A 26,068-nucleotide genomic window follows, 5' to 3' on the forward strand; every position below is an offset into this window, starting at 1 on the left:
GATTATAAAGCATTTTTCAAATACACAAAGTGCTTCATAACGACTCAAGCCTTAAGGAATGCTTTTTTTTTTTTTTTTTTAGTACATCACTTTTTTAGTTGTTTAAAAGAAAATACCTCATTCAAAGGGTGGTGGCATATTTGATATCACCACTGTTTAAAGAGGATTGAAGTTACAGGAATGAGAAGTATATAATTAGTAAATAATCCCTCTCAACAAGTGAGTTAAGTAGAAAAGCCATAAAAGAAGAAAAGCTGGATGCAACACAATCAGTACATATCAGAAATGCATTTTTATTTTTATTTGAAAACAACTTAAATTTTTAGACAAATGATTTTAGTATATAAATTTGATTTTGTTCTTATACAGAATATAAAGATTTCCCTCACTGATCTCCTACGTGAAGGGCACTGCAAGCCTGCAGGGAGATACTTTCAGCATATGAGTGTGTGTCTGATGTGCGGGATGCTGGCGACCGACGGTGCAGGGCTCCTACACATCAATTAGGGCGAGTGACGTCACATATTAAAAAGGGGATAAGAGAAATATCCTAGTTATTCAAGAAGCAAACATGACACAAAAACTGTGCAGATAAGATCAGGTCAGTAATTTTAGTTAGGACACTGGAGCTTATGCTGGAATAACAACGTTGTGAGGCTAGAGAGTGCACCATGTTAGAACAGCAAGGAAGAGTCATTGTACAGAAAGGCTGGAAGGAGGGATTTTCACTAAAGCAAATTAACTTCTTGTCAACTGCCCAAACAAAACAAAACAAAGCAGAGCATATGAGTGTTAGTATACTAAAGGCATGATATACCAGTTTCTGTGCAGCATGCTAAAGTTAGAACTTCTTCACTGGTGCATACGGATCATTAATAGTCACAGAAAGTTTGTTTTTGTCCCCCTTCTCGCCAAATTTCAGGCATGTCTTATTTTAGATGGAGTATAGCTTTTATCTATTATTTCATCCTGTAAAAACATGTGAAGACAACGTTCATTCTGTGCCAGAGGATGACCAGCGACCCTAGGAATAAAAAAAGACAAATTTAGTCCAATATTTTATAAAAACACATATTTTAAGCTTAGGAAGCATAAACAATTTAATAATAATAAGTGTTAGTCTGAACTGCCTGTAAATCTATGCTTTACCAACTTAAAGGAAATTCTTTTTACTTTGGTTCACAAGGATAATTTAGAAAACATTCAGACATGAGCTTTGCACTGCTTCTGGCCTAGGTACCCAATTTAGCTTCTTTACCTATCAGATGGTGCATTTATAAGAAACTTAAATTAATTTTAAAATTAAAAGTGAGTATGTGCTGACTCTAAGAATCCATGCTGAAGAAGGAGAAGGCCCAGCGCTGGAGTCAGAAGCGCACTGGAGCTCGGGGAAGGCCCCAGACAGTGACAGGAGCACGTGCACAGGGTTCTTGGGGGGAGGGGGGGCAGTGGGGCCGGGCTGCTGGCTTTTAAAAATTTTAAAGGTTTCCATTAGACTAAACACAAGATCAGACTGGGCAAACAGACTTCTATTTCAGAATTTAAAAACATCTACTCTAGCACTGCCTTCTCTAAAGGGAAAGTTCATAAAAAGACAATGAAGGATGTCTAAAATAACAAAAGTTAAAGGCTTTATATAACTTTTCTTTCTGTTTACCTACCACTCACAGATCTTCCAACCACTAGACAAAAAGTGAAGTGCTTCTAATAAATAGTTCACACAACCATAGTCTCAATGATCTGACCTTATTTGGTTGATTTTAAGGTCAATACTTAACTATAGTGAACCCTTTCTTGGTATAACTCTCACTATCTAGCTTTTTAAAAATGCCTATATTTTAAATGGAAATAAAATTTAAAGTTACAAATTTTGCTTTGACCTTAGGAGTTTCTAAAGTAAAAGGTAACCTCATCTTCTCACATTTCCAAAAGAATACATTTTGCCATGAAAATTTTAAATGTGCACATTTATAAGACATGCCGATAATACCTCCATCTGCAATCAAACAAAATGATTTCAAGGATATTGTAAGTTTTATTGTTCATACTAGAACATACCTTAAATCAGAAAGAATCATAAGTAAAACTGTATTTTTAAGTGCTGTAATTTTAAATGTAACTTGCATAAATTAACCAAGAAAAACAAATACATACAAAACTTAGGTCAAAACTAAGATACTCATTTCAATCACTAAGTAAGTGTGTTACTATTTATCACATGATATTTAACTTGTTATATACTTTTACTTTGTTTAAATGATACAAAAAGTTAGGAAATGGCCAAAAGGAAAGGCAATATTACAGAATTTAGCTTAATATCAAAATTACTAGCAGTCACATAACATAATCTTAGAGCACTGTCCACTCTTACACCCTGAAAAACAGAAAGAACTTACTTGTTTATAAACTGCTCCAGCCCTTGCTTCCTTTCTTCAATAAAATTGTCATCAAATATTCCATCATCTCCTCTAAAAGGAAGCTGACGCAAAAATGCTTTCCCAGGGAGTGGGGGAACTACAACCTAAAACAACGTAAGGAAAGAAAGTTCTCGAACATGCTGGCTGAGTTGTGGACATCTACAGATCACAACATGAAGAAAAAGTATATCCTCACTATAAGAGCCATCCCACTGTCAAACTTGTTTAAATATAAAAGGGAATTTGTAAAAAACACTGAAAAAATATTCAATTTTTTGGAGACAAGATAACCAAATGCACAAGAGCTGATCAGAACAACTTTCTCTTCAATAGCTGGGCTCCTAGCTTAATTATCACTTTTCCTGGACTTATTAGCAAAGCACAGTACACAAAGAAAACATTTAAGAATGTTGAGATAAAAGCTACCATGCCCCTCAGACAAGTTCTGACGTCACCTGAGGAAGACAATGTTTCATTACAGTGGAAAAGGTAGAAATCAAAATCAACTCTCAATCCAATAAAGAAAAAATCATGTAGGAACTTCTGGCCAAGTTGGAGGCATAGGTAGATACACTCTGCTTCCTCGTATAACCAAAAGAAGGATAATAACAAATTTAAAAACCAAAAAACAACCAGAACTTCCAAAAATCAAACTGTATGGAAGTCCAACAACCAAGGAGTTAGAGAAGAAACATTCATCCAGACTGGCAGGAAGGGTAGAGACAGGCAGTCAGAGTGGAGAGCACATTTGGCAAGGCAGCGTCTGGTGGTCCCATATTTGCAAGCAGATAAACCAGGAAGAACAACTTGGGAGGGAGACAGACCGTGCAACTCAGGGTTCAAGTGAGGGGAAAAAAAGCCTCAAAACTTCTGGGTATAAAAACCTGTGGGGGTTGCAGGGGCAAAAGAAATTCCCAGCTCACAGGAAAAGTGTTGGAGAGACACACAGGGTCCTAGAACGTACACAAACCTATCCACACCCAGGAATCAGGACCAAAAAGGCCCCAATTTGCTGTGGGTAGCAGTGGATGTGACTGAAAGCAGCCGACAGCCCAGCAAATGGCACTGTTCCCTCTTGGACCCCTCCCCCACATAAAGTGCCACTAAACAAAGCAATGTGGGTCCGCCCCCACCCTGGTGAACACCTAAGGCTCTGCCCCTTACAGGATAACACACGCACTGAGACAAAGAAATATGGCCCAAGTGAAAGAACAGATCAAAGCTCCAAAAATAGAACTGATGAAGAGATAGCCAACCTATCAGATGCAGAATTCAAAAACACTGGTAATCAGGATGCTCACAGAAATGGTTGAGTATGGTCACAAAATAGAGGAAGAAGTGGAAACTATGCAAAGTGAAATAAAGAAAAATAAACAGGGAACCAACAGTGATGGGAAGGAAACCAGGACTCAAATCAATGATCTGGAACAGAAGAAAGAAATAATCATTCAACCGGAACAGAATGAAGAAACAAGAATTCAAAAAAAAATGAGGAGAGGCTTAGGAACCTCTTGGACAACTTTAAATGTTCCAATACCTGAATCATAGGGGTGCCAGAAGGAGAAGAGGAAGAGCAAGAAATGGAAAACTTATTTGAAGAAATAATGAAGGAAAACTTCCCCAAACTGTGAAAGGAAACAGACTTCCAGGAAGTCGAGGAAGCCCAGAGAGTCCCAAAGAAGTTGGGCCCACAGAAGTACACACCAAGCCACATCATAGTTACATTACTTAAGATTAAAGATAAAGAGAGAATCTTAAAAGCAGCAAGAAAAAAGGAGACAGTTACCTACAAAGGAGTTCTCATAAGACTGTCAGTTGATTTCTCAAAAGAAATCTTGCAGGCAAGAAGGGGCTGGAAAGAAGTATTCAAAGTCATGAAAGCCAAGGACCTACATCCAAGATTACTCTATCCAGCAAAACTATCATTTAGAATGGAAGGGCAGATAAAGTGCCTCCCAGATAAGGTCAAGTTAAAGGATTTCATCATCACCCAGCCCTTATTATATGGAATGTTAAAGGGACTTATCTAAGAAAAAAAAGATCAAAACTAGGAACAGTAAAATTGACAACATACTCACAACTATCAACAACTGAACCTAAAACAAAAACAAAAAGGAACTAAGCAAATGACTAGAACAGGAACAGAACCACAGAAATGGAGATCACATGAAGGGTTATCAGTGGGGAGTAGAAGAGGGGAAAATGGAAGAAAAGGTACAGGGAATAAGAAACATAAATGGCAGATACAAAATAGACAGGGGGTTGTTAAGAAGAGTATAGGAAATGGAGAAGCCAAAGAACTTATATATATGGCCCATGGACATGAACTAAGGGGTAGAAGGGAAAGCTGGTTGGGAGGGGCGGTGCAGGGCGGAGGGGGATAAAGGGGAGAAAAAAATGGGACAACTCTAATAGCATAATCAATAAAATATACTTAAAATAAAAAAAATAATATTAACAATGTTCAGACATGGTCAGATAAAAATTCTGTTATTATCAATTTCTTCCACCTCGTACCATCTGCACATAGACTTCCCTACTTGTGGTGAGGTGATGCCAAGATCACCAACAACTACTTGTCACCAACTATTCCATATCCTAGGCTAAGGAGCATGTTATCTTCCTCCCAAATCAGCTATCCTATCTTTTCTCAAACCAGTCATTTCTTTCAACACTACAGGAACACCCCAAATTTCCACCTTCAAAGCCTGACTATACTCTCGAGTCAATTTATACTGATTCCTATCTTCTGGGAAGTATTTGGAGCTGAGATATTTGTTTTTGAACACTGTTAAAAGAGCAGCGAGTTATTTATTTTACATATGAGTCTGGTCTCTATCCTAGTTTTCTTAACCATAGCACTACTATATGATTCCCTGTATTAGAGGAAGGCTTTCTTGTACACTTAGAATGCTTAATAGCATCCCAGGTCTCTACCCATGGTCTGCTACCATGAGTAGCACTCCTATTTATGGCAATAAAATAGTGAGATATATCAATATATAATATCTCAGATGGTGATATCCTCTTAAAAAATTAAACTAAGAGTTTAAACTAAAAGAGAGCTACTCTCATATAAGATGGTCAAGGGAAGGCCTCACTTAGAGGTGGCATTTTAGCAGTAGACTTGACAGAAGACAGTATCTCCTAACTTATTTACAAATCAATAAAATTCTAACAAAATTAATGAGGGTCTTTAAAACTTGCAGATTTATATATGAACTTTAGAATTTGATAAAGCTCAAAAACAGTCAAATTATTTTCAACATGTATTAGGTAACTGAAGACATCAGAACGTATCATCAGGCTGTTCTGGAGGGCAAATAGATTAGTGGAATGTAATAGAATTTAGAAACTGTCCTGGCCAGCATGGCTCAGTGGATTGAGCACCAACCGGACTGTGAAGCAAAGGGTCACCGGTTTGATTCCCAGTGAGGGCACATGCCTGGGTTGTGGGCTGGATGCCCAATGGGGGAAACATGTGAAAGGCAACCACATATTGATATTTCTCTCCCTCTCTTTCTCCCTCCCTTCCCCCTCTCTAAAAATAAATAAAATCTTAAAAAAAAATAGAAACTGTTCCATGTGTTTATTGGAAATTTCGTTCATAACAAACATAAATTGTTGACCAGTGGAGAAAGGAATTTGTATCCAGTAAACGGGGTTGACAAAACCGCCCCTGTGGAGAACCACCAATCTAGCCTACTGATACCTTCAAATCAAGGACTCTCTTTCAGGCTACTTACGCTTATTCTGATAAAAGCTGGGCATATTACAGAAGCCTAAATATCTGTTAAATGACCAACCACTTCACTGGAACCTTATCTTACACCAAAACAGAAAAAAGATGGAAGTAAACAATTAAAACAAGGAGAAATATAAATAGTAAACACCAGTAATACAAATTATACCTATCGTAAGAGATAAAACTTCAAATTCTTGGTGCAGAGTTTCTATAACTAGGAATTATCCTAAAACAATAATTCAACAAGGTAAAAAAGAGCAACACAACTTCATACAGATCAGCAATGATGATGATGATAATAATAATAATAAATAAAATTATAAAAACAGCAAAAAAGAAACATAAAACCAAATGCCCTCCCTTTACCAGCACCCAAACTCACCCAACAGAATATAAACACCATGAAAGTTGGGGATATTAATTTGTTCACAGCTCTGTTACTCAAAGAACACACAGAATGAGCTCTCATATGTTTATAAAATAGATACATCTTCAAAAGCGAATATTTCAAAGCAAGAATGTAGTATTTCTATTTATTAAGGTCTTTTTCTGTCTTTCAGTGAAGTTTTAAGTTTTTATTACATGGGTCTTATATTTCTAATTTTATTCTTAAGTACTTTATCAATAAAATCGTTTTCTTTTACATTTTGACAGAATGCAATGACTGGCATATGTGCTCTTGTATCGAGCCCCATCTATCTGGTTAAGGAACTTTCCTTCCATTTCTATCTTATTATGCTTCAGAAATAAGCACAAGCTACCCCTTAATCTACTTACGAGCTCCTATTCCTACTATACTCTAGTCGCAAAATAACTTTTCATCATTCTGGGCACACCATGCCCTATGATGTTATTCTGACATAGAGCTGAAATAGGGATATTAGAGTATGACCATGCTCTAATTTATTTTGCAGCCAAAGCTTATGAGAGAAGACAATTCTTACTGAGGTCTATGACTGTTTTCAAATTGCAGGTAGATCATGGTCATCATTTAAAAACACTAATCTGAAGAGTATCAGCATGTATCACAAAGAGTAAGCAAAATACTAGTTTATAAACTTTTGTTATATGTAAATGTATGATGATGCAAAGTGTATTTATTATGAATCAGTAAAAAATACTGCAAATACACTGACCCATGAGATGTATGGAGGGAAGAAACCTGGCTAGGGGTGGAGGGGGAAGGTGGAATAGGAAGATGAGGGAAAGGAAGTAATAGTAAGTAAAGTGCCATCCCAGTGTAAGTCAGCAAAGGCCTCAATTGGGACACTAAAGTAGACAAAAGAAAGATAATTTTATAGAAAAACTATAGACTTCGTCCATCTTGCATGAAATAAGGTAAAACTGAACTCTCTGAAAAGGAGAAATTGTATTTACTTTTACTCATTTTATTCAAGGTAATTCTCCTGAGAAATCACACACAGAAATTTAGAATGTTTTGCTTCAAAGTTGCATTACATATAATTCTTACCTTGCTCTCTCTTTCTAATTCACTTCGTAGCCATTCAAAGTCACTGTATCTCCTTCTAACAGTAGATTCCTTCAGCTTGAAAATAGGCAGATTTGTCTGAAACAAAAAATGTCACTCCTAAGTTGAAGCATATTACAGGGAGCTCAAAACAAAGAGGGGTGAGATGTGTTTGTTTAATTAATGACGTGGCAAGCCTGGTTACCTTAAGATAAAAAATCAAAGTTATTAAGGTGTCATTTTTACCTTCAACAAAATAAACTTAGCTAACTATTAAAAAACATTATTTACACTAGAAGAAAACTTTCAATATGAATGTTAGCACATATGCTACTCGATGTCATTCTGCCTGAGGTTAGTTACATAAACAAAGGTCATTTTTTCTATTTCACTGACCTATAAAAATGTCAACTGAGCAGGGGTGAAGATAAAGCCAGCTGATTGTGATCCATTTTAGATAGCAACTTAATATATAATGCTCAGTGGAGAAATAGACCTTAACTACTTTGAAATAAAATACAAAATACTTTTGTTATTTTTTCCACTATATTGCATATTCTTAATGATCTTTAAAAGTGCCAGAAAAATCACTCAATAGAAGTAGGAAATTAGGAACCATACACTTTATATCAGATTCATAGGTCTACAGCTTTACAGACTGAGGGCAAATTTAAGAATGGGAAACACAATGCCCAGTACTTTGAGGTTACAACAGAGTGGAAGAAAACTTTTATTTAGAGATTATTCCTTACAAGATTGCAAAAATCACTTCTGTCAACTTTTAAACTTAAAAGTAACAAGACAGATTTCTATTATCTTTTAATGATCTTTAAAAAAGAGAATACATATTACCAAATCCAGTGAAAAATGGTTTATGATTAATGACAATTAGCTGAAGCTGTGTAGCATCACAATTTTACCATCAAAAGTAGATTTTATGAACCCCCATTCATTGCTTGTGGGAATGTAAATGGATTCAGTTACTGTGAAAAACAATATGAAGGTTCCTCAAAAAAATTAAGAATAGAGTTACCATATGACCCAACAACCCCTGAGTAGATACCTGGAAAATTTGTTCATAAGAACATATGTACCCCTATGTTCACTGCAGAATTATTCAAGTGGCCAAGACATGGAAACAACCAAAGTTTCTTTTGATAGGTGATTGCATAAAGATGTGATACTTATATACAGTGGAGTACTACTACTCAGCCATAAAGAAAAGATGAAATACCATCATTTCCAACAACACAGAACCTGAGATACCATGCTAAGCAAAATAAATCAGGACATAAAACTGAAAACAACAAATGAACAAACAAGACAAACAAAAAGAAACCCCCCAAATTCACAGACAGAGAGAACAGTACGGTGGTTACCGGAGGGAAAGTGGGTTAGGGAGTGGTAGTAAATGGTAAAGGGGGTTGAATACAAGATGATAGAGGGAGACTTACTTTGGGTGGAAACACATGATACAGTATACAGATGATGAATTACAGAACTGTACACTTGAAACATAATTTTATTAACCATTGTCACCCCAATAATTTTAATTAAAAAAGAACAGATTTTAAAATGCACATAATATCACAAAGTTTGGAGGGGACAGAAAGGGCCTAACACAAATAATGCTATATCATACTGAAAATGCTATTTAATATTATAGTTGACCTTTGAACGACAGGTCTGAGGTGCACAAGTCCACTTAGGTGTGGCTCCCCCCCGCCCCTCCCCATAAGTACACTGGAAACTTTTTTTTGAGATTTGAAAGGATTTGAAAGAAACCCAAACTACTGGCCAAGATGGAGGTGTAAGTAGATACACTATACCTCCTTGCACAACCAAAAGGAGGACAACAACCAAAAAGAAAACCAAAATAAGGACAAAAACAAATTTGAAACAAAAAACTACCAGAACTGCCAGAAAATCAAAATCAAACTGTATGGAAGCCCCAAAACCAAGGAGTTAAAGAAGAAACATTCATTCAGACTAGTAGGAGGGGGCAGAGAGGTTGTACGGCAAGGCAGCGGCTGGCGGTCCCACATATGTGTGCAGATAAATCAGGAGGAACAACCGGGGAGTGAGAGAGACTGCACAATCCAGGGTTCCAGTGTGGTTAAAGAAGGCCTCAAAACCTCTGGCTGTAAAACCTGTGGCAGTTGCGGCAGCTGGAAAATTCCCAGCCTCAAAGGAGAGTTTGTTAGACAGACAGACCCACAGTGTCCTAGAAAGTACACAAACCCACCCACCTGGGAATCAGTACCAGAAGGGCTCAATTTGCTTGTGGGAGGTGACTGAAAGCCAGCTGAGAGCCAAGCAAGCAGCATTGTTTCCTCTTGGACCCTTCCTCCACATATAGCACCACAACAAAGTGACGCAGGTTCCCCCCTCCTTAGCCAACACCTAAGATTCTGCCCCTTACAAGGTAACACATGCAGTGAGACAAAGAAATATGGCCCAAATGAAAGAACAAAGCCTCAAACACAGAACTAAGTGGCAAAGAGATAGCCAACCTATCAGATGCACAGTTCAAAACACTGGTAATTAAGATGCTCATAGAAATGGCTGAGTATGGTCACAAAATGGAGGAAAAAGTGAAGGCAATGCAAAGTGAAATAAAGATAAATATACAGGGAACCAACAGTGATGGGAAGGAAACCAGGACTCAAATCAATGATCTGGAACAGAAGGAAGAAATAAACATTCAAAAAAGTGAGGAGAGGCTTAGGAACCTCTGGAACAACTTTAAACGTCCCATCATCCAAATCGTAGGGGTGCCAGAAGGAGAAGAGGAGGAGCAAGATACTGAAAACTTAATTGAACAAATAATGAAGGAACTTCCCCAATCTGGCAAATGAAACAGACTTCCAGGAAGTCCAGGAAGCTCAGAGAGTTTCAAAGAAGTTGGACCAAGGAAGCACACACCAAGGCACATCATAATTATATTGCCCAAGATTAAAGATAAGGAGAGAATCTTAAATGCAGCAAGAGAAAAGGAGACAGTTACCTACAAAGGAGTTCCCACAAGACTATCAGCTGATTTCTCAAAAGAGACTTTGCAGGCAGGAAGGAGCTGGAAAGAAGCATTCCAAGTCATGAAAGCCAAGGACCTACATCCAAGATTACTCTATCCAGCAAAACTATCATTTAGAATGGAAGGGAAGATAAAGTACTTCCCAGACAAGGTCAAGTTAAAGGATTTCATCATCACCCAGCCCTTATTATATGAAATGTTAAAGGGACTTATCTAAGAAAAAAAAGATCAAAACTAGGAACAGTAAAATTGACAACATACTCACAACTATCAACAACTGAACCTAAAACAAAAACAAAAAGGAACTAAGCAAACAACTAGAACAGGAACAGAATCACAGAAATGGAGGTCACATGGAGGGTTATCATGGGGGGGGGGAGAATTGGAATAAAGGCACAAAGAAAAAGAGGCATAAATGGTAGGTACAAAATAGACAGGGAGATGTTAAGAAGAATATAGGAAATGGAGAAGCCAAAGACCTTATAGGTATGACCGACCCATGGACATGAACTAAGGGGATGGGTGGGGGGTGCTGGTGGGATGGAGTAACAATGGAGGGGAATAAAGGGGAGAAAGAAATGGGACAACTGTAATAGCATAATGTATAAATATACTTTAGAAGAAAAAGACCTCACTCATTAGCCATGTAGCCTAGAAATATCAAACATATTAAGAGGCACATTATGAATGCATTAATTATATAAATACTAGTCTATTTTACCATTTACTACCATAAAACATATACAAATCTATTGTAAAAAATTAACACACACACACTTATAGACCATACATGGTGATATTGGCTGTCAAGAGAAATGTAAACAAGTGTAAAGATTAAGTCACAACTGCATAAAATTAACTATAGTACATACTGTGCTACTGTAACAATTTCATAGTTACCTCCTATTGTATTAGTTACACTAGGCTACTATAAAGCAATCACATATGCTGGTTATCAATGCATGAATCTTTATACCTGTAATAAATATGGATTTCTTTTTCATAGTATCTTTTCATTTTTGAAAATTACTAGTATAATACCTCTAATATCTATAGTGTTTTATATCACATATGACAATATTGATGTAGGTACTGACAAAGATTCACTTAGAAACAGATGACAGACTTAATGGTATCAATAAAGAGTGCTGCAAATGTAGTTTATTATCCTTATGATTTTGTTTTCTGTAGCTTACTTTATTGTAAGCATATAGCATGTAATACATACAACATACAAAACATGTGTTAATAGTGTTTGTGCTATTGGTAAGGCGCCTTTCCAGTCAACAGTAGGCCATTAGTACTTAAGTTCTGGGGGAGTCAAGTTATTGGTGGATTTTTAACTGTGTGGGAGATTGGTACCCCTACCCTCAGCATTATTCCAGAGTCAACTGTATATACCTTGAGATTATATTTTGTCCTTTAATCAATCTTTGTAGTCGTAGAACTGAAAACTCTCTTACAGCTGAAAAGTTAAGTGCCACTAGAAGGAAACACTGGCTTCCTATGTTGTACACAGGAACATCGTTATTATATAAAATTCACTCGTAAGAAGATTCCAATCATTTGTTAAACTTAATGCCACTGGTAATTGTCATTCAGCTAAAGAAAAGCTTTGTATGTAGGATCTTAAACCTACTTTGTACTGGTCTAAATTTTTTCCAAAGTGTATTAACTTCTCTATGTTGTATACCTTATAGCTTGGAATCTTCTACAGATGCTATTGGGCATAACACTGTATAGGTTTCAAGCATGAAACTAAATCTCACAAGAGGTTTAAAAGCACTTGAATTTTCTTTCCCAGGTAACCACAACATTTGTTCATTGTATTAATGACCAGGAGCAAATTGTACCTAACAAGACTCTTATTATACTAGAAGTCAAGCTTATATTTAGAGATGCTGGCTTGCTGTACAGAGAGGTATTCTCATTCCCCACAGGGAATAAAATTAGGTCCCCTGGAGAGTAGGATGATAATTCCCAGAAAGAAAGCACTGGATTATTTATCTCTAATTTCACCCATTGGCTTTTTAACCAAGTTCACCCTTCCGCATTAAAATATTAAGTCTTTGTAAGTGTCTAAAGATAGAAAGGCCTTTACAGAATTGAGTGTTTTCTGCAGGTGAGATTTTACATTTTGAATTCCCTCTTCTCAAATTACTTTACAAAGGGGATTAGCTGCTCTCTTTATTCAATATGTTAAGATCAAGCTTGTGAAAAGCGTTCCCTAAGAATTTTCATACTTCTGGGCACGGAAGTCTATAAAGTTAATCTCTGAAACAACATATCAAGCTTACAGGTACAATGTTGGGGGGAAGAGTGCCAATCCAGCTCATTTTACCTTCCATTTTCCCTTTTGAACTTTTGACATAATCATGATTATATCTCATTCACTTTAATAGAAAGGGGGTGGGTGGGAGGGAGAAAATCCAATCCTTTCTACGATTAGCTAATAGTTTGACAGATTATACATTAAAAAAGGATCATGGTTAGTTTAAGAAAATTCTTTTATTTAGTTTTCTCAGCTGGCTATGATTTCTCTTTATACGAAGACAAACTATACTTTTGATGAAGTCTCAAGTAATTCTTAATATTATTTGCTCATTACACTTAGAGTGGTCAATTTGCCTGTTAATGTCTTCCATCATAAGGAATTTCAGTTCAACCTGATCAAAATACAAGTGAAAAATGTGGAGGTTTTTTGTTTAAGTCACTGAACTATCACCACTGATTACAAACTCTTATGATTGGTCACTTTCAACTTGTTAAACACATAAAATGTTCTACTTTGGTTTTTAAAGGATGAAGAGTAAGGACAATAATTTTTCCTATAGTTTTAGGAGGATTCAACTGTTATTACAGTTGGAAGCATCTGTAACAGGGCATAGTGCCAGGTAAGGTGGGGGATATAGTAAGACGTCCTGGCTCTCAAGAAACTTATGTTAGCAAGGTTAAGACAGAAGTATATATAAAGTTACATTTACATGGTTAAAAATACCATGCACCTAAACAAAAACAAAGCTGAAACAACAAGAATAAGCTGTAGACAAATACCTGCAACATAAAACAAAGAGACAACTTCATTAAAAGGTAAAGAACTTAGAAAACAGTGAGAGATAAAGATGAATAACCTGACAAATAAACATGCAGAACACAGAGAAAGGTGTATCTCCAATGAATAATCTAACATCCCACCTTGGGAAACTAGAAAAACAAGCTAAACACAAAACAAGTAGAAGAGAGGAAATATTAAAGCAGAAATAAATAGAAAAAAAAACAATAGGAAAAACATAAATGAAAAACAATGCTTCAATAAAGTAATGGGAGACTTTTAATCAAATTTGAGATTATTTTTGATATGTTGTTTTACAAAACTTTTGACATAAGTCAGTCATACTATTTCTTCTATAGGAGAAGAAAATCAAACTTAGTGACCCTAATAACTCTTTCTCATTCTTACCTTCAAATTCAGAAATTCATTCATTCAGTATAAAACTATGTACTTTCTAATATTCTGTATTATAGTGGTTAAAAGCTCTACCTCTGTGTAGGGTCAAATTACCAGCAATGCCACTTAGCTATGTGAGTTGAGCAAGTTACTGTATTTTTTGGACTATAAAACACCCCCCCCCCAAATTTGGGAGGAAAAGGGGGTTGCGTTTTATAGTCTGAATGTAGCTTACCTGGCTCACGAGGGGGGGGGGGGGTGGAGCCGGGTGTCACAGTCTATTAAATATTTTACCACATTTTTTGCCTCAAAATTTTTTTCCTATTTTTCTCCTCTAAAACCTAGGTGCGTCTAATGGTCCGGTGCGTTTTATAGTCCTAAAAATACGGTAATCTCTTTCTCAATTTGCTCACTTAAAACTAGAAATAATAGTGTGAATGTGTATCAAAACAGATGATTTAGAAGTTAAACTAACCTAGATGATTTCTACTACTTGAGAAATCATACAAAAGAGAACTATCTTAAAATAAATAAGATTTATAATACTGTCATATTCTTATAATCCTACCTCATAGAGTTGCAATGATGAAATGAGGTTATATACACATGCTTAGAACTAAACCTGTCACCCAATAACTGTACCACAAGTTTTTTATTTCTTTGTTTTTCTTACATTACTCATATTGTGTCTTTTTAAACCTAGCAAAAAGTTCTATTATTATAATACTATCCTTATACCTTTAACCAATTGTTATTGTTATATTTTGCTCTACACAGTTAATTTAGCTAAACCATTTGAGAGTATACTGCAGACACCATAACGCTTTACAACTAAGTACACTTCAGTATGCATTTCCTAAGGACATTCTCTTATATAATCACAGAACAAGGACTAAATACAGTACGTTTAATATTAATATACAGCCCATATTAAATTTTTACCAGTTGCCCCAACACTATCCTTTATAACTTCTTAAAACCCAGAATCCCATGAAGAATCAAACGCTTCCCTTGTTAGTACTTTAGTCTCTTTTAATCCAGAAGTTATCCTGCCTTTTAGCCATTCAAGTCACTGACAGTTTTAAAGAGTGCAGGCCAGACATCTGAAATACATGACACATCTGACTTTGTCTGTTTCGTCAGGGCCAGTTTCACGTCCTGCATTTTTGGCAGGAATGTTGAAGCCTTCTCAGTGCATCACATTAGAAGGCACATGATGTCAGTTTCTCCTAGTATCGGATCATTTGGTTATAATTAGGTAAGCTAGGTTTTTCTTAAGTCACCTTTTTCCCTCTTTATTGTAAATTTTTCTTAGCCTTGCACCTGCCTTCATAATAAAATTTGGACCCATTTGAAATTTACCCAGCTACATTTAAAACTTACAGAACTGAAAAAAAAATTTGCTTCTTGCAAAAATCACACTTTTAGGTAAAGTTACTTGCTTGGTTTAGCCATTAGGAGAGAGGCTGGATTATTGCAGGAAATCCCTACTCTTTGCCATATATAGTGTGGACATGCAGAATCAGAAGATTTATTGTCTTTCCGGCTATATAATGGAGCCATGGATATTTGTACTTGCCTCAGGAGAAATTAATGGCAATTCTCAAGCTTCTGTACATCTTGCCTTTTTATGTGGATAGGTTTTGTGTAGCTCATGAAAAAGTAAGTGATGGACTGTTTACATAAGATACCTGGGAAGTACAGAAAACTAGAAAAAACAAGCCTAAAAATCTGGAGACAATTGTTCAATATTGTTTTGTTGCTGCTCACTTGTTCTAATACTATACCAGAAACAAAACTCCAAGGAGATGAAATGCTATGACGCCTGTATGCCTGATATCCTTAAACTGCTATTTATATAAGAGATCCAGCTGTTTCCCACAAAGTATTACTAATCACATGGCATAAAATCATCAGGAATCCAAACAAACTATACACAAAAGAACAGATTTTTGAAACCATGTTACAGAGCCCTAAAACAAGTGCTTCCTTCACATCTAAGCAGAGGAAACTGTCACGTTAGTAGTCTCCAAAAAGCTGGGTCTTACACACTTACACAGGCTGACCTATTAAAGTCAGCAGCTCACAGATAAACCCTATATGTAACCTGATTATCACTGATAGCTAAGCAGAAAGCCAAGCCTCAAAATGTGATAGCCTGAATATAGTTTAACAATAGATACTAAAAAAATGTTTACTAGGTGTTTCTAGTATTTCTTCAGATAGTGTCACGTGTACATTTGAAAAGAGACTGGCAACGACATCAAACGTATACTCAATAGACCATACTCTATTCAGTCAATCCTAAGAGATGTAAATGGATGCCTCACTACAGTTCTCATTAAACGGTTGCATTTCTCCAAATATCTACATCTAGAGATAAAGGATAAGCTGAGAAGTGCTTAAGCTATTACCTCGCCCTTCAGTACTTTTGATACTTGTTTTACCCAATCTGGAACAGCATGAATAACTGGAGATATGGTTTATAACCTAGATGAACTTTAAATATGTCTGGGGAGAAGTCATTTAAGTGAAGAATAAGCTTTTAGTCTGGTGAACCTTTGAAATGTAGATTGTTACTAAGCCAAGGTATTCAGTTTTCTTTCTTTTTCTCTCTCCCTCTCTTTTTTTAAAATAAGGATATGGCCTTCCAGTGATATAATTTCCTGTTATTTTAAAAGTAGTATTCTTTATGGTATAATTTCCAAAACTGTAGAGAAGAAATTATCTAAACTGCTTTAATGCATAAACCAAGTAGTTTCATATACTTTCTTCTTTGTCCCTATTCATTTGTGAAACTGGCAACAAGAATCATTTACAAGCTCATGCAAGGTTTTCAATGAGCAACCTTTAATGGACTTGTGCAACAATAATTCCACAGTAAGGAAAAATTCACTCATTATTTCACGAACATGTACACAATCCAACAGACTTCTGCTGAAAGAAAACCGCCTATTAAGACCTTTTCTGAACAACTTTAAAAGTGCAAAACTATTTCCTATATCTTCCCAATTTGCCTATTCCTAAGAATTGCCTCAAGAATTCTGAAACACCACCCACCCTCACACACCCCAAGCACTACCTCCTACAAAATCTCATTCAAATCAGTCTGGGATGGAATCTGAACATCAATAGTTTTAAGTGATTCTAAGGTGCATGAACCACTGTCCTTGACCTACCAAATGTTGAAATGGTGAGGGGTGCAGGGGGTCCAGGTGGGAAGGGTCAGTGGTCAGGAATTGGTATAATCACCTAGTGATTCTAGATTAGTGGGGACAGATCTGGGCAAATATATATTTTACCTTCTTAAGGATAATGATTTGGAAGTAACACTGTGAGAATACTGAACTGAAAATGGGATGCAAAGTCATTGTAAGTAAAACTCTGAAGTGGGAACCAATGAAAGAAAATTAATAAGCTCTATTGAGTAAGTGTATTACTCAATACACTTACAGTGTTAGGCACATATAACTACAGGGATCTAAAACAAATACCCTCAAGAGATATTCACAGCATGAAATAAGGGGGACAGTTACAACCATTATCATCATGGACCTTTACTGTTTAGAAACAGTAATCAGAGTAGAAATAGATATAAAACAAATACATAGGAATATATTAGATTAAGTCTGTATGGTAGGTTCATAAAAAGTATCCTTACAATTAAAAAAATAGAATAGAATATATTCATTTGTAGATTTCATTTTGATAATATCCTTTCAGACTCATATATATACAAATTTTATTCTGGCTAAATATACCTACATTTTTAGCTCCTCATCTGATATAGTTAACATGATTGCACAGATGGCATACATGAGATGAAGTGTAAGTACAATGGTAAAGCGCAAAGCTCTGGAGCCTGACGATCTGACTTTAACCCCAACTCCTGCATTAACCAGCTATCTGACCCTGGGCAAAATGCTGGGATGACAGCTAGATGAAACCTTGATACAGATCCAAGGAATTCATATACTCTCTTTGGCACAAACCCCTAGGTGAAATTACTGGGTCAATGGCTATGAATGTTAAGGCTTCAAAATGTCTTTCAGAGAGGCCACTTTGCTGTAGACTGAAGAGGTGCGTAAGTGTAGCAGGCTATTACTTTGGTGGCTCACAATAAACTGTGCCTCTTGGTATCTTTCTGTCTGTTTCCTCTCTAGTATTGACTTGGCCATATGATTGCCTTTGATCAACAGTACATAAGCAAATATTTGTGAATTGCAGCTTGTCTTCATGAAACACTTAAGGAAAAAAATTTGTTTCTGGAACCCAGTCACCATTATTCTGTTCAAAGTCTAGCTATCCACATGGAGGAAAACTCAGGACCCAATCAACAGCCCTAGCTGAGCTCCCAGGTGTTAGTCAACACTAACTTGCCAGCTAGCCATACAACTGTGTAACCTTAGAAATAAATCTTCCAGCTCCAGTCAAGCTGCTACAGCAAATGTCAAGGAGAACAGAGATAGCTGTTCCTCCTAAGACCTGACCAAACAGAACAACTGTGATAACGTGAATAACTGTTATTTTAAGCCACCAACTTTTAGAGTTACTGGTTATACAGAAATAGATAACTGAATCAGTAACCTAATTAGGGAGAATTATGCTAAATAAGAAACAGATTGAGGTCTTCTCCACACTGGGAGCAGCTCTCCTGCCACAGCCCCTCATTCCCTGAAAATATACACCTGCGCCAAGTTTGTCTCCATCCCCACCTTGGCCAGGAGCTCCTCTCAGCTGCTGAGCTGGTCACTATCTGCAGTGGTGCTGAAAGGAATAGACACTGATAGATGAGAGCCTCAGCAGCTTGGCAGTCCCAAGTCCTCTGACCTCACTTATTTCTAGCTGCAGCTTCCAAACCAGTGCCATTGCAAGGGACTTGACACAGCAGCCAAGTTCATTGGGGCTGGGGCTGCCACAGTAGGAGTGGCAGGTTCTGGGGATGGAATTGGGACTGTGTTTGGGAACCTCATTATTGGTTATGCCAGGAAGCCCTTCTCTGAAGCAACAGCTCTTCTCGTACGCCATTCTGTGCTTTGCCCCCTCAGAGGCCATGGAGCTTTCTTGCCTGATGGTGGCTTTTCCTCATCCTCTTCACCATGGGAAGGAGCCGTCACCAGCTCCCATAGTTCTTCCTCCCATGTCTTGTCTGCCCTGTATGTTCTTTTTCCTATACCTCCTTAGGCAGCCTGGGGAAAGTGGCTGGCTCAGGGTTTGACAGAGGAAAGACAAATAAATATTGTGTTAATAATAATAATAAAAAAGAAACAGATTGAGGACAGTATTCCATACATATGTGTGTATATATCCCTTTTATGCTATATATAGTGTACTATAGAAACTTTACAATTTTTAAATAAAAAGTAGAGACAAATTTTTTTATATAAAAAGTATACTGACCTTAAAATTTTCAAACTCTTTGCTGTTTACATTTTTGCTTCCTTTTCAGCTCTTGACTATGAACTGAGTAGCAGAGGTTCCTAGAAAATCACTGATTCTGGATTACTCAGCAAAGGAAGTATCCCTCCATGATTTAAGAAGCTCATGAACTGAACTGAGGGTTTTCTACTCTAAACAAAAGTTTGAAAATAAAACTTGTAATTTGATTGAATTGCTTTCTCTACAGTAACTTGATAAACCTCTAGGAATAGACAGTATGAAATAATTTGCCACCTATATTATAAAAAAAAGAAGCTGAGGTGTTTCTTTACAGAATGAAATACTACCTGGAAAACTGATCTATGGTGTGGCCACATACAGGAGACAACTAACTGACACTTCTTTCTTGCATCGATGTTTCTATCTTTCCCTTCCCTTCCCTCTATCTAACAAGCAATGAAAAAATGTCCTTGGGTGAGGAAGGAATAAACTAAGAAACAAACAAATGACTCCCTTCTCTTCTAGTCAGAGTAATTAGCTATATATAAGAGCAACTGGACAATGACATTAAACATATTACATGCACACTTTAAGTTTACAGATTGACTACCAGCACCCTTGTAATACTTTATTCCTTTCGTATATCCACAAATGATTATTGTTCTAATAACCTGAAAGTACTCAAATCACTAACACAAAATCTTTTTACTAGAAATAGTAAGAATCCTCATAATAAACCATGGCTGAGAATACAGGTCACAAGTAGCTGTAAATGGTCATCAAAGGTTTCAATACATTAATAATTAGGTTGGTCTAATTTAAATTTTTTTCTGGGCAGTGGATACTCTTTAACTGTTGAGTACAATCAGTGTTTGAGGTGGGGCTGGAGAGAAAGGCATTCTGGATTTTTTTCTCATAATTTAAGTTCATTTCTAAGTACTCTGTCTAGCCTTTTTCCCCTCACAATTCCCCTTCCTTGCCCTCTCCTCTGAGTAATGAGGTTTGTAAGAAAAGGAAATCATTTCAAATCCTTCACCTCTAGCCCCCAAACCATACTTGTAAGTATAGTAAAGAAGATATTTTAAGTCATGACATTTATAAACATTAATTATGAAGTCTCATAAGCCAACAAATTGATGTTACTTAGAATGCCAATAAGTATAAAAGGTGTTGAGAATCTACCATGAACACTGACCAAGTGTATGGATAGGTTCCCTGACTTAAGTCTTTATACACTGACAAAGACAGGTCAGGGGAAGGAGAGGTAGTAAGGATACTGGAATACTATGGGGGAAGTTTTTGTAAGAGAGTACACGATTTGTCCTGATAATGATTTATCGTTATTATAAACACGTATGTAAAATCTTTGAGGCTTAAAGCCTTTAAAAGGTAAGAGAAAATGTTTTCAAGTATACTTTTATGGCTGCTTACACCATTATGAATCACAAGTTTTCAAGTTTAGATGTTCAACGATATAGATGAAGAGTTTAAAGTCCCTGTGTTTTTCCATTCACCTAAGATATATTTTTAAAAGATTTTATTTACTTTTAGAGAAAGGGGAAGGGAAGGAGAAAGACAGGGAGAAAAAGATCAATGTGTGGTTGCCTCTTGCATGCCCCTCACTGGGGACATGGCCCTCAACCCAGGCATGTGTCCTGACTGGAAATTGAACCAGAGACTGGTTTGCAGGCTGGCACTCAATCCACTGAGCTACACCAACTAGGGCTATTCACCTAAGATATTCAAGGTTAGAGACATTAAGATTATATCTTAAGAGAGACACTTAAGGTTCAAACAATTGCTATACCTCTTTTAGTGGTGGAAGTTCCTAACATGCTATATTGTTGAGGGGAAAACACAAGCAAATATACGAGGTCTGTCCCATAAAAGTCCCACTGTTAATATAATGAGAATGGTTTGCGTAACATTGATATAACCTGGCAGTCAAGGAGAGTGTACTGGAATGCACATGCATGAACAATGACAATGTCACTGTAATAGTCAGTGGGTGCAATGGATGCACTTTTTTAAAATAGAGAGCAAAGCTTGCTGCCTGCATCAGCACCACGCACCAGCGCCCAGCCTCCTGTTCCAGCAAATCACTTTTTTTAAGATTTTATTTTTATTTATTTTTAGAGAGGGAAGAGAGGGAGGGAGGGAGAGAGAGAAACATCAATGTGCGGTTGCTGGGGGCCATGGTCTGCAACCCAGGCATGTGCCCTGAGTGGAAATTGAACCTGAGATGCTTTGGTTTGCAGCCTGCACTCAATCCACTGAGCTACGCCAGCCAGAGCTGCAATGGATGCCCTTGAATAGGCATGTGTACTGCGTAGCCACTGCATTCAAAATGTACGAGCAGAGCAATAGATCTGCATCATATTTTGCGTTAAGCTTGAACATTTCTCTGCAGAAACCATTCGGATGATTCAGACAGCCACAACTATGGGTAACTGGTCACGACAACATGCCTGCTCATAAATGTCTCGTTCAGAGTTTTTTGGCAAAACATCAAATCACCCAGGTGACTCAGATTTGTCTGAGATTTGTCACCCAGGTGACTGGGCTGTACTACAGCCCAGATTTGGTACCCTGTGACTTCTGGCTTTTCCTAAAACTAAAATCACCTGTGAAAGCTTATATACGAGGTCTGTCCAGAAGGTATCCAGCCATTTGCTATGGAAAGGAGAGACATTTATAAAAGAAGATACAAGAAACATTTGTTCACAGGACAATGATGCCTCAGTTCCCCTCAAAGTAGGCACCTTGGAATCTCAGTTCTGCCAATCACCATCAGCTGCCCTGTTGTATTTTCCTGAATCTCATCGACTGTTTGAAATTTCTTCCCTTTCAAATGCTACTTGAGTCCAATGATGAGAATGATAGAGTCAAATGTGAAAATGAAAGTGATCTAGAAGATAAAGACTATTTGGAAGTTCATTCAGAAGATTTTGATACCAAGCAAGATATTTCTAGTGAAGAAAGTGAAGATGAATTTGACATGAATGAAAAGTATGTGCCTTTTTTTTTAGAAAGGACAAAGAAAATGGAAGAAAAATCCAGTAAGACGACAAATTAGAAAACAACCACAGAAAATGTTGTGTCAACTTCTATTAGTTCGGCCAAACAAAAAAATACAGAGACAGAACTGGAAACTTGGCACTTGCTTTATCATAAATGGTATTTCAGATCTAATCTTATTATATTCAAATAAACATATTAATTCTATCTGAGCCGGTTTTCACAAGAAAGAGTTGCTAAACAAATAAACAAAAACAAACAAAGTATTTTTAGGTCTCTTACAGCTATCTGGTTAACAGGGCAGCAATCGGCTAAATCTGCAGGATTTATGGGCTACAGATAGTAGTGGCACCGAACTTTTTAGACTTACAATATCTTTACAGAGATTTAGATTTATTTATAATTTTATCAGGTTTGATGACAAACTCCTCTGAAAGTGGAGAAATAGTGGCTATTAGAGACATTTTCTCAGCATTTGTAGAAAATTGTAAATCATGTTACTCTATGGGACACAATGTAACAATACACAAAATGTCTCCTGGATTTAGAGGCAAATGTGGGGTTAGACAATATATTCCACCAGAGGCCAGGAAATATGATGTAAAAGTTTTTGCTATGGTTGATTCAAAAGTATTTTACACTAGAAATCTTGAAATACGACAGTAAGCAGCCCAAAGGTCTTTACTTGATTACTAATGAACCAGCAGAAGTAGTCAAGAGATATTTCACTCATCAGGATGTAACATTACAGCAGTTACCTGGTTCACTGATACAAATTGTATCTCTGGCTTGAAAAAGAAGCAACTTTCATATTTAGGTACTGTTTATAATAAACCCCAACTCCCCCTGAATTTGTGTTTTCTAAAAACAGTCCCGAAAAATCCAACCTACTTGCTTTTGGTGCAGAATGCACACTTGTATATCACATACCCAAGAAGGGAAAAAACCATAACTTTAGTTTCATGTATACATTTCAATGATGCCATAACTTTAGAGTCACAAAAGCATGATGTAGTAGAATATTAAAACCAAACAAAGTCAGGAGTTGACACTGTAGACCAAATGATAGGTACATATAATGTGATCAGGAGCACCAGAAGATGGCCTATATTATATTCTATACAATTTTGAGTACTGCAAGAATAAATGCTGTTACTCACATGCTGTTTGTGAAAATATAGAATATTTATTAGAAATCTCATAACGCAGTTAGTGTCAGAACAAATAAAAAGGTGTTCTGAACTCTCTACAGATGTGCATGAGCTTTTACACCTGAAACTTCATCAATTTCAAATGCAAATTGAAGGAATTGCTAATGATGACATAAATATGGCTCCCCTGACAAGCAGAAAAAGAAAGAAACGTTAGGTGCTATGCATCCAAAACGAATGGCTTTTCAAAATATTTTTACAAGGGTTATGAAAAATATGTATGCCTTGAGCACAGCAATATTGTCTCTGATGTCTGTTACAAACATTTTGCAAAGCCAGTTATTGAAGACTCTGATTAATTAATGTTAAAGAATGTTTTTGGTTGAATTTTTTAGCAATATCCATGCTTCTGTTATTTGAAAAGAAAAATTTTTTATTATGTTTTTATAGTTCTTTGTTAAAAAATTTCTAGATTGTAACTGTACATAAAAAATCATGTATTTTAGTATATAAATACAATTAATGCAAATTTGGCCCAGGCTGGTATTGCTCAGTGGATTGAGTGCCAGCCTGTGAACTGAAGAGTTGCTGGTTTGATTCCCAGTCAGGGCACATGCCTGGGTTGCAGGCCAGGTCCCTGGTTGGGGGAGCACAAGAGGCAACCAACAGTGATGTTTCTCTCCCTTCCTTCCCTTTTCTCTAAAAAATAAATAAATAAAATCTTTTAAAAAGTAAATGCAAATTTGCAGTTTTTAATTTTTTTTCACATTTCAGCACATACTAGTAACGAATACATGTCTTGGATACATGTGGCTATGCTGTAATTTTTTTGACCATGACCTTAGCAGGGTTAAAAGTGGGCTTTAGTTTCTGTGAGATCAAGGAAATTTTCCCACTAGCCTTGAAAAGGAAGACTATTTCTTTAGCTGCAAGAATTGACAACAACCATGTGAGCCAAGAAAGAATCCTGAGCCTCAGATGAGACCACAACCCTTGACTAGAGACTTTGTGAGAGCTCAGTAAATGGCTCAGTTAAGCCATGTTTGGATTTTTGAGTTATAGAAAACTGATGAGGTAATATTTTAAGATGCTACATTTCTAATAATTGTTAATGCAGCTATAGAAAATAGAAAACAAATACAACCAACAAAAATAAAGATTAAATTAGACATTTCAAGATGAACAAAGACTGCAAGAATTCATAATAAGTATATTTGCCTTACAAGAAATACTACAAAAAAGCCCTTCATGCTGAAATGACACCAGATGGTAACTGGTATCCACACGAGGAAATAAAGAGCAGCAGTCAATGCTTAAGTAAATACATACGTAAGACATAAAAAATATTCTCCTCTGTTCTTGTCTTAGCTGATTAAAAAGGCAATTGCATAAAACAATTGTAAAACTGTATGATTACCTTCACATAAAGTTGCAAGGAACATGACAACAGCATAAAGGAAGAGGGAGTGGAGGTATACAGGAGCAAAGTTTCTATATTTTATTATTTTTTTAAAAAAGGCTTTATTTACTTATTTTTAGAGAGGGGAAGGGAGGGAGAAAGAGAGGGAGAGAAACATCAATGGGTGGTTGCCTCTCACATGCCCCCTACTGGGGACCTGGCCTGCAACCCAGGCATGTGCCCTAACTGGGAATTGAACCAGCAACGCTTTGGTTTGCAGGCTGGCACTCAATCCACTGAGCCACACAAACCAGGACCATAGTTTCTATATTTTAGAAGAATTAAGTTAGTATTACTCTGAAGTACACTGTGAAAAGCTAAGTATAAGATAAATCATAGATAAAACAAAAATATTAATTTTTAAAAAGTTAAAGTCTCAGAAATTAAGATGGAACACTTAGGAAATATCTATTTAACACAAAAAGAAGTACAAAAGACAGAGACTGTCAGACTAAATAAAAGGAAAATCCCATTATAAATCTTTCACAGTAATATTCAAAATGAGCCCTGGCTGGCATAGCTCAGTGGATTGAGCACAGGCTGCGAACCAGGCATCGCAGGTTCGATTCCCAGTCAGGGCACATGCCTGGGTTGCAGGCCATGGCCCCCAGCAACTTTACACTGATGTTTCTCTCTCTCTCTCGTTCTCTCTCTCTCTCCCCCCCCCTTCCCTCTCTAAAATACATAAATAAAATCTTTTAAAAAATAAAAATAAAAAATTGGTTTCTAAAAAAATAATAATAGTAATATTCAAAATGAAAAACAGGTTAAAAAGTGACTTCCATTTATTGCTAGTCAGATGGCAATAAATTAAAAACCTATTTGAAAAAATAACTCCCAGAAAACTCCCCTAACTTGGTGAAGGGAATAGACATGTAAGTACAGGAAGCTCCGAGAGTCCCAAACAAGATGAACTCAAAGAGGCCCACACCTAGACACATCATAATTA

General features: G+C 36.6%; 1 protein-coding gene and 1 pseudogene across 2 annotated transcripts in view; one reads left to right on the forward strand and one right to left on the reverse strand.

The window, feature by feature from the left end:
- Positions 1 to 269: 269 nt before the first annotated feature.
- Positions 270 to 26,068, reverse strand: part of SNX3 (sorting nexin 3) — a 39,209-nt gene continuing 13,410 nt past the window's right edge. The window contains exons 2-4 of one of the 2 annotated variants that reach the window (XM_028509938.2): positions 7,634 to 7,729; positions 2,397 to 2,521; positions 274 to 1,024 (exon numbers count right to left, since the gene is read on the reverse strand). In XM_028509938.2, the coding sequence (XP_028365739.1) occupies positions 919 to 1,024; positions 2,397 to 2,521; positions 7,634 to 7,729 (327 nt within the window). In that variant the 3' untranslated portion in view covers positions 274 to 918. Of the gene's footprint in view, positions 1,025 to 2,396; positions 2,522 to 7,633; positions 7,730 to 26,068 lie in introns of both variants that reach the window. The other variant, XM_028509942.2, reaches the window with a different exon arrangement.
- Positions 17,934 to 19,380, forward strand: LOC118500398 (annotated as a pseudogene).

Source organism: Phyllostomus discolor, chromosome 4, assembly GCF_004126475.2.
Source record: "Phyllostomus discolor isolate MPI-MPIP mPhyDis1 chromosome 4, mPhyDis1.pri.v3, whole genome shotgun sequence".
NCBI classification, from domain to species: domain Eukaryota; kingdom Metazoa; phylum Chordata; class Mammalia; order Chiroptera; family Phyllostomidae; genus Phyllostomus; species Phyllostomus discolor.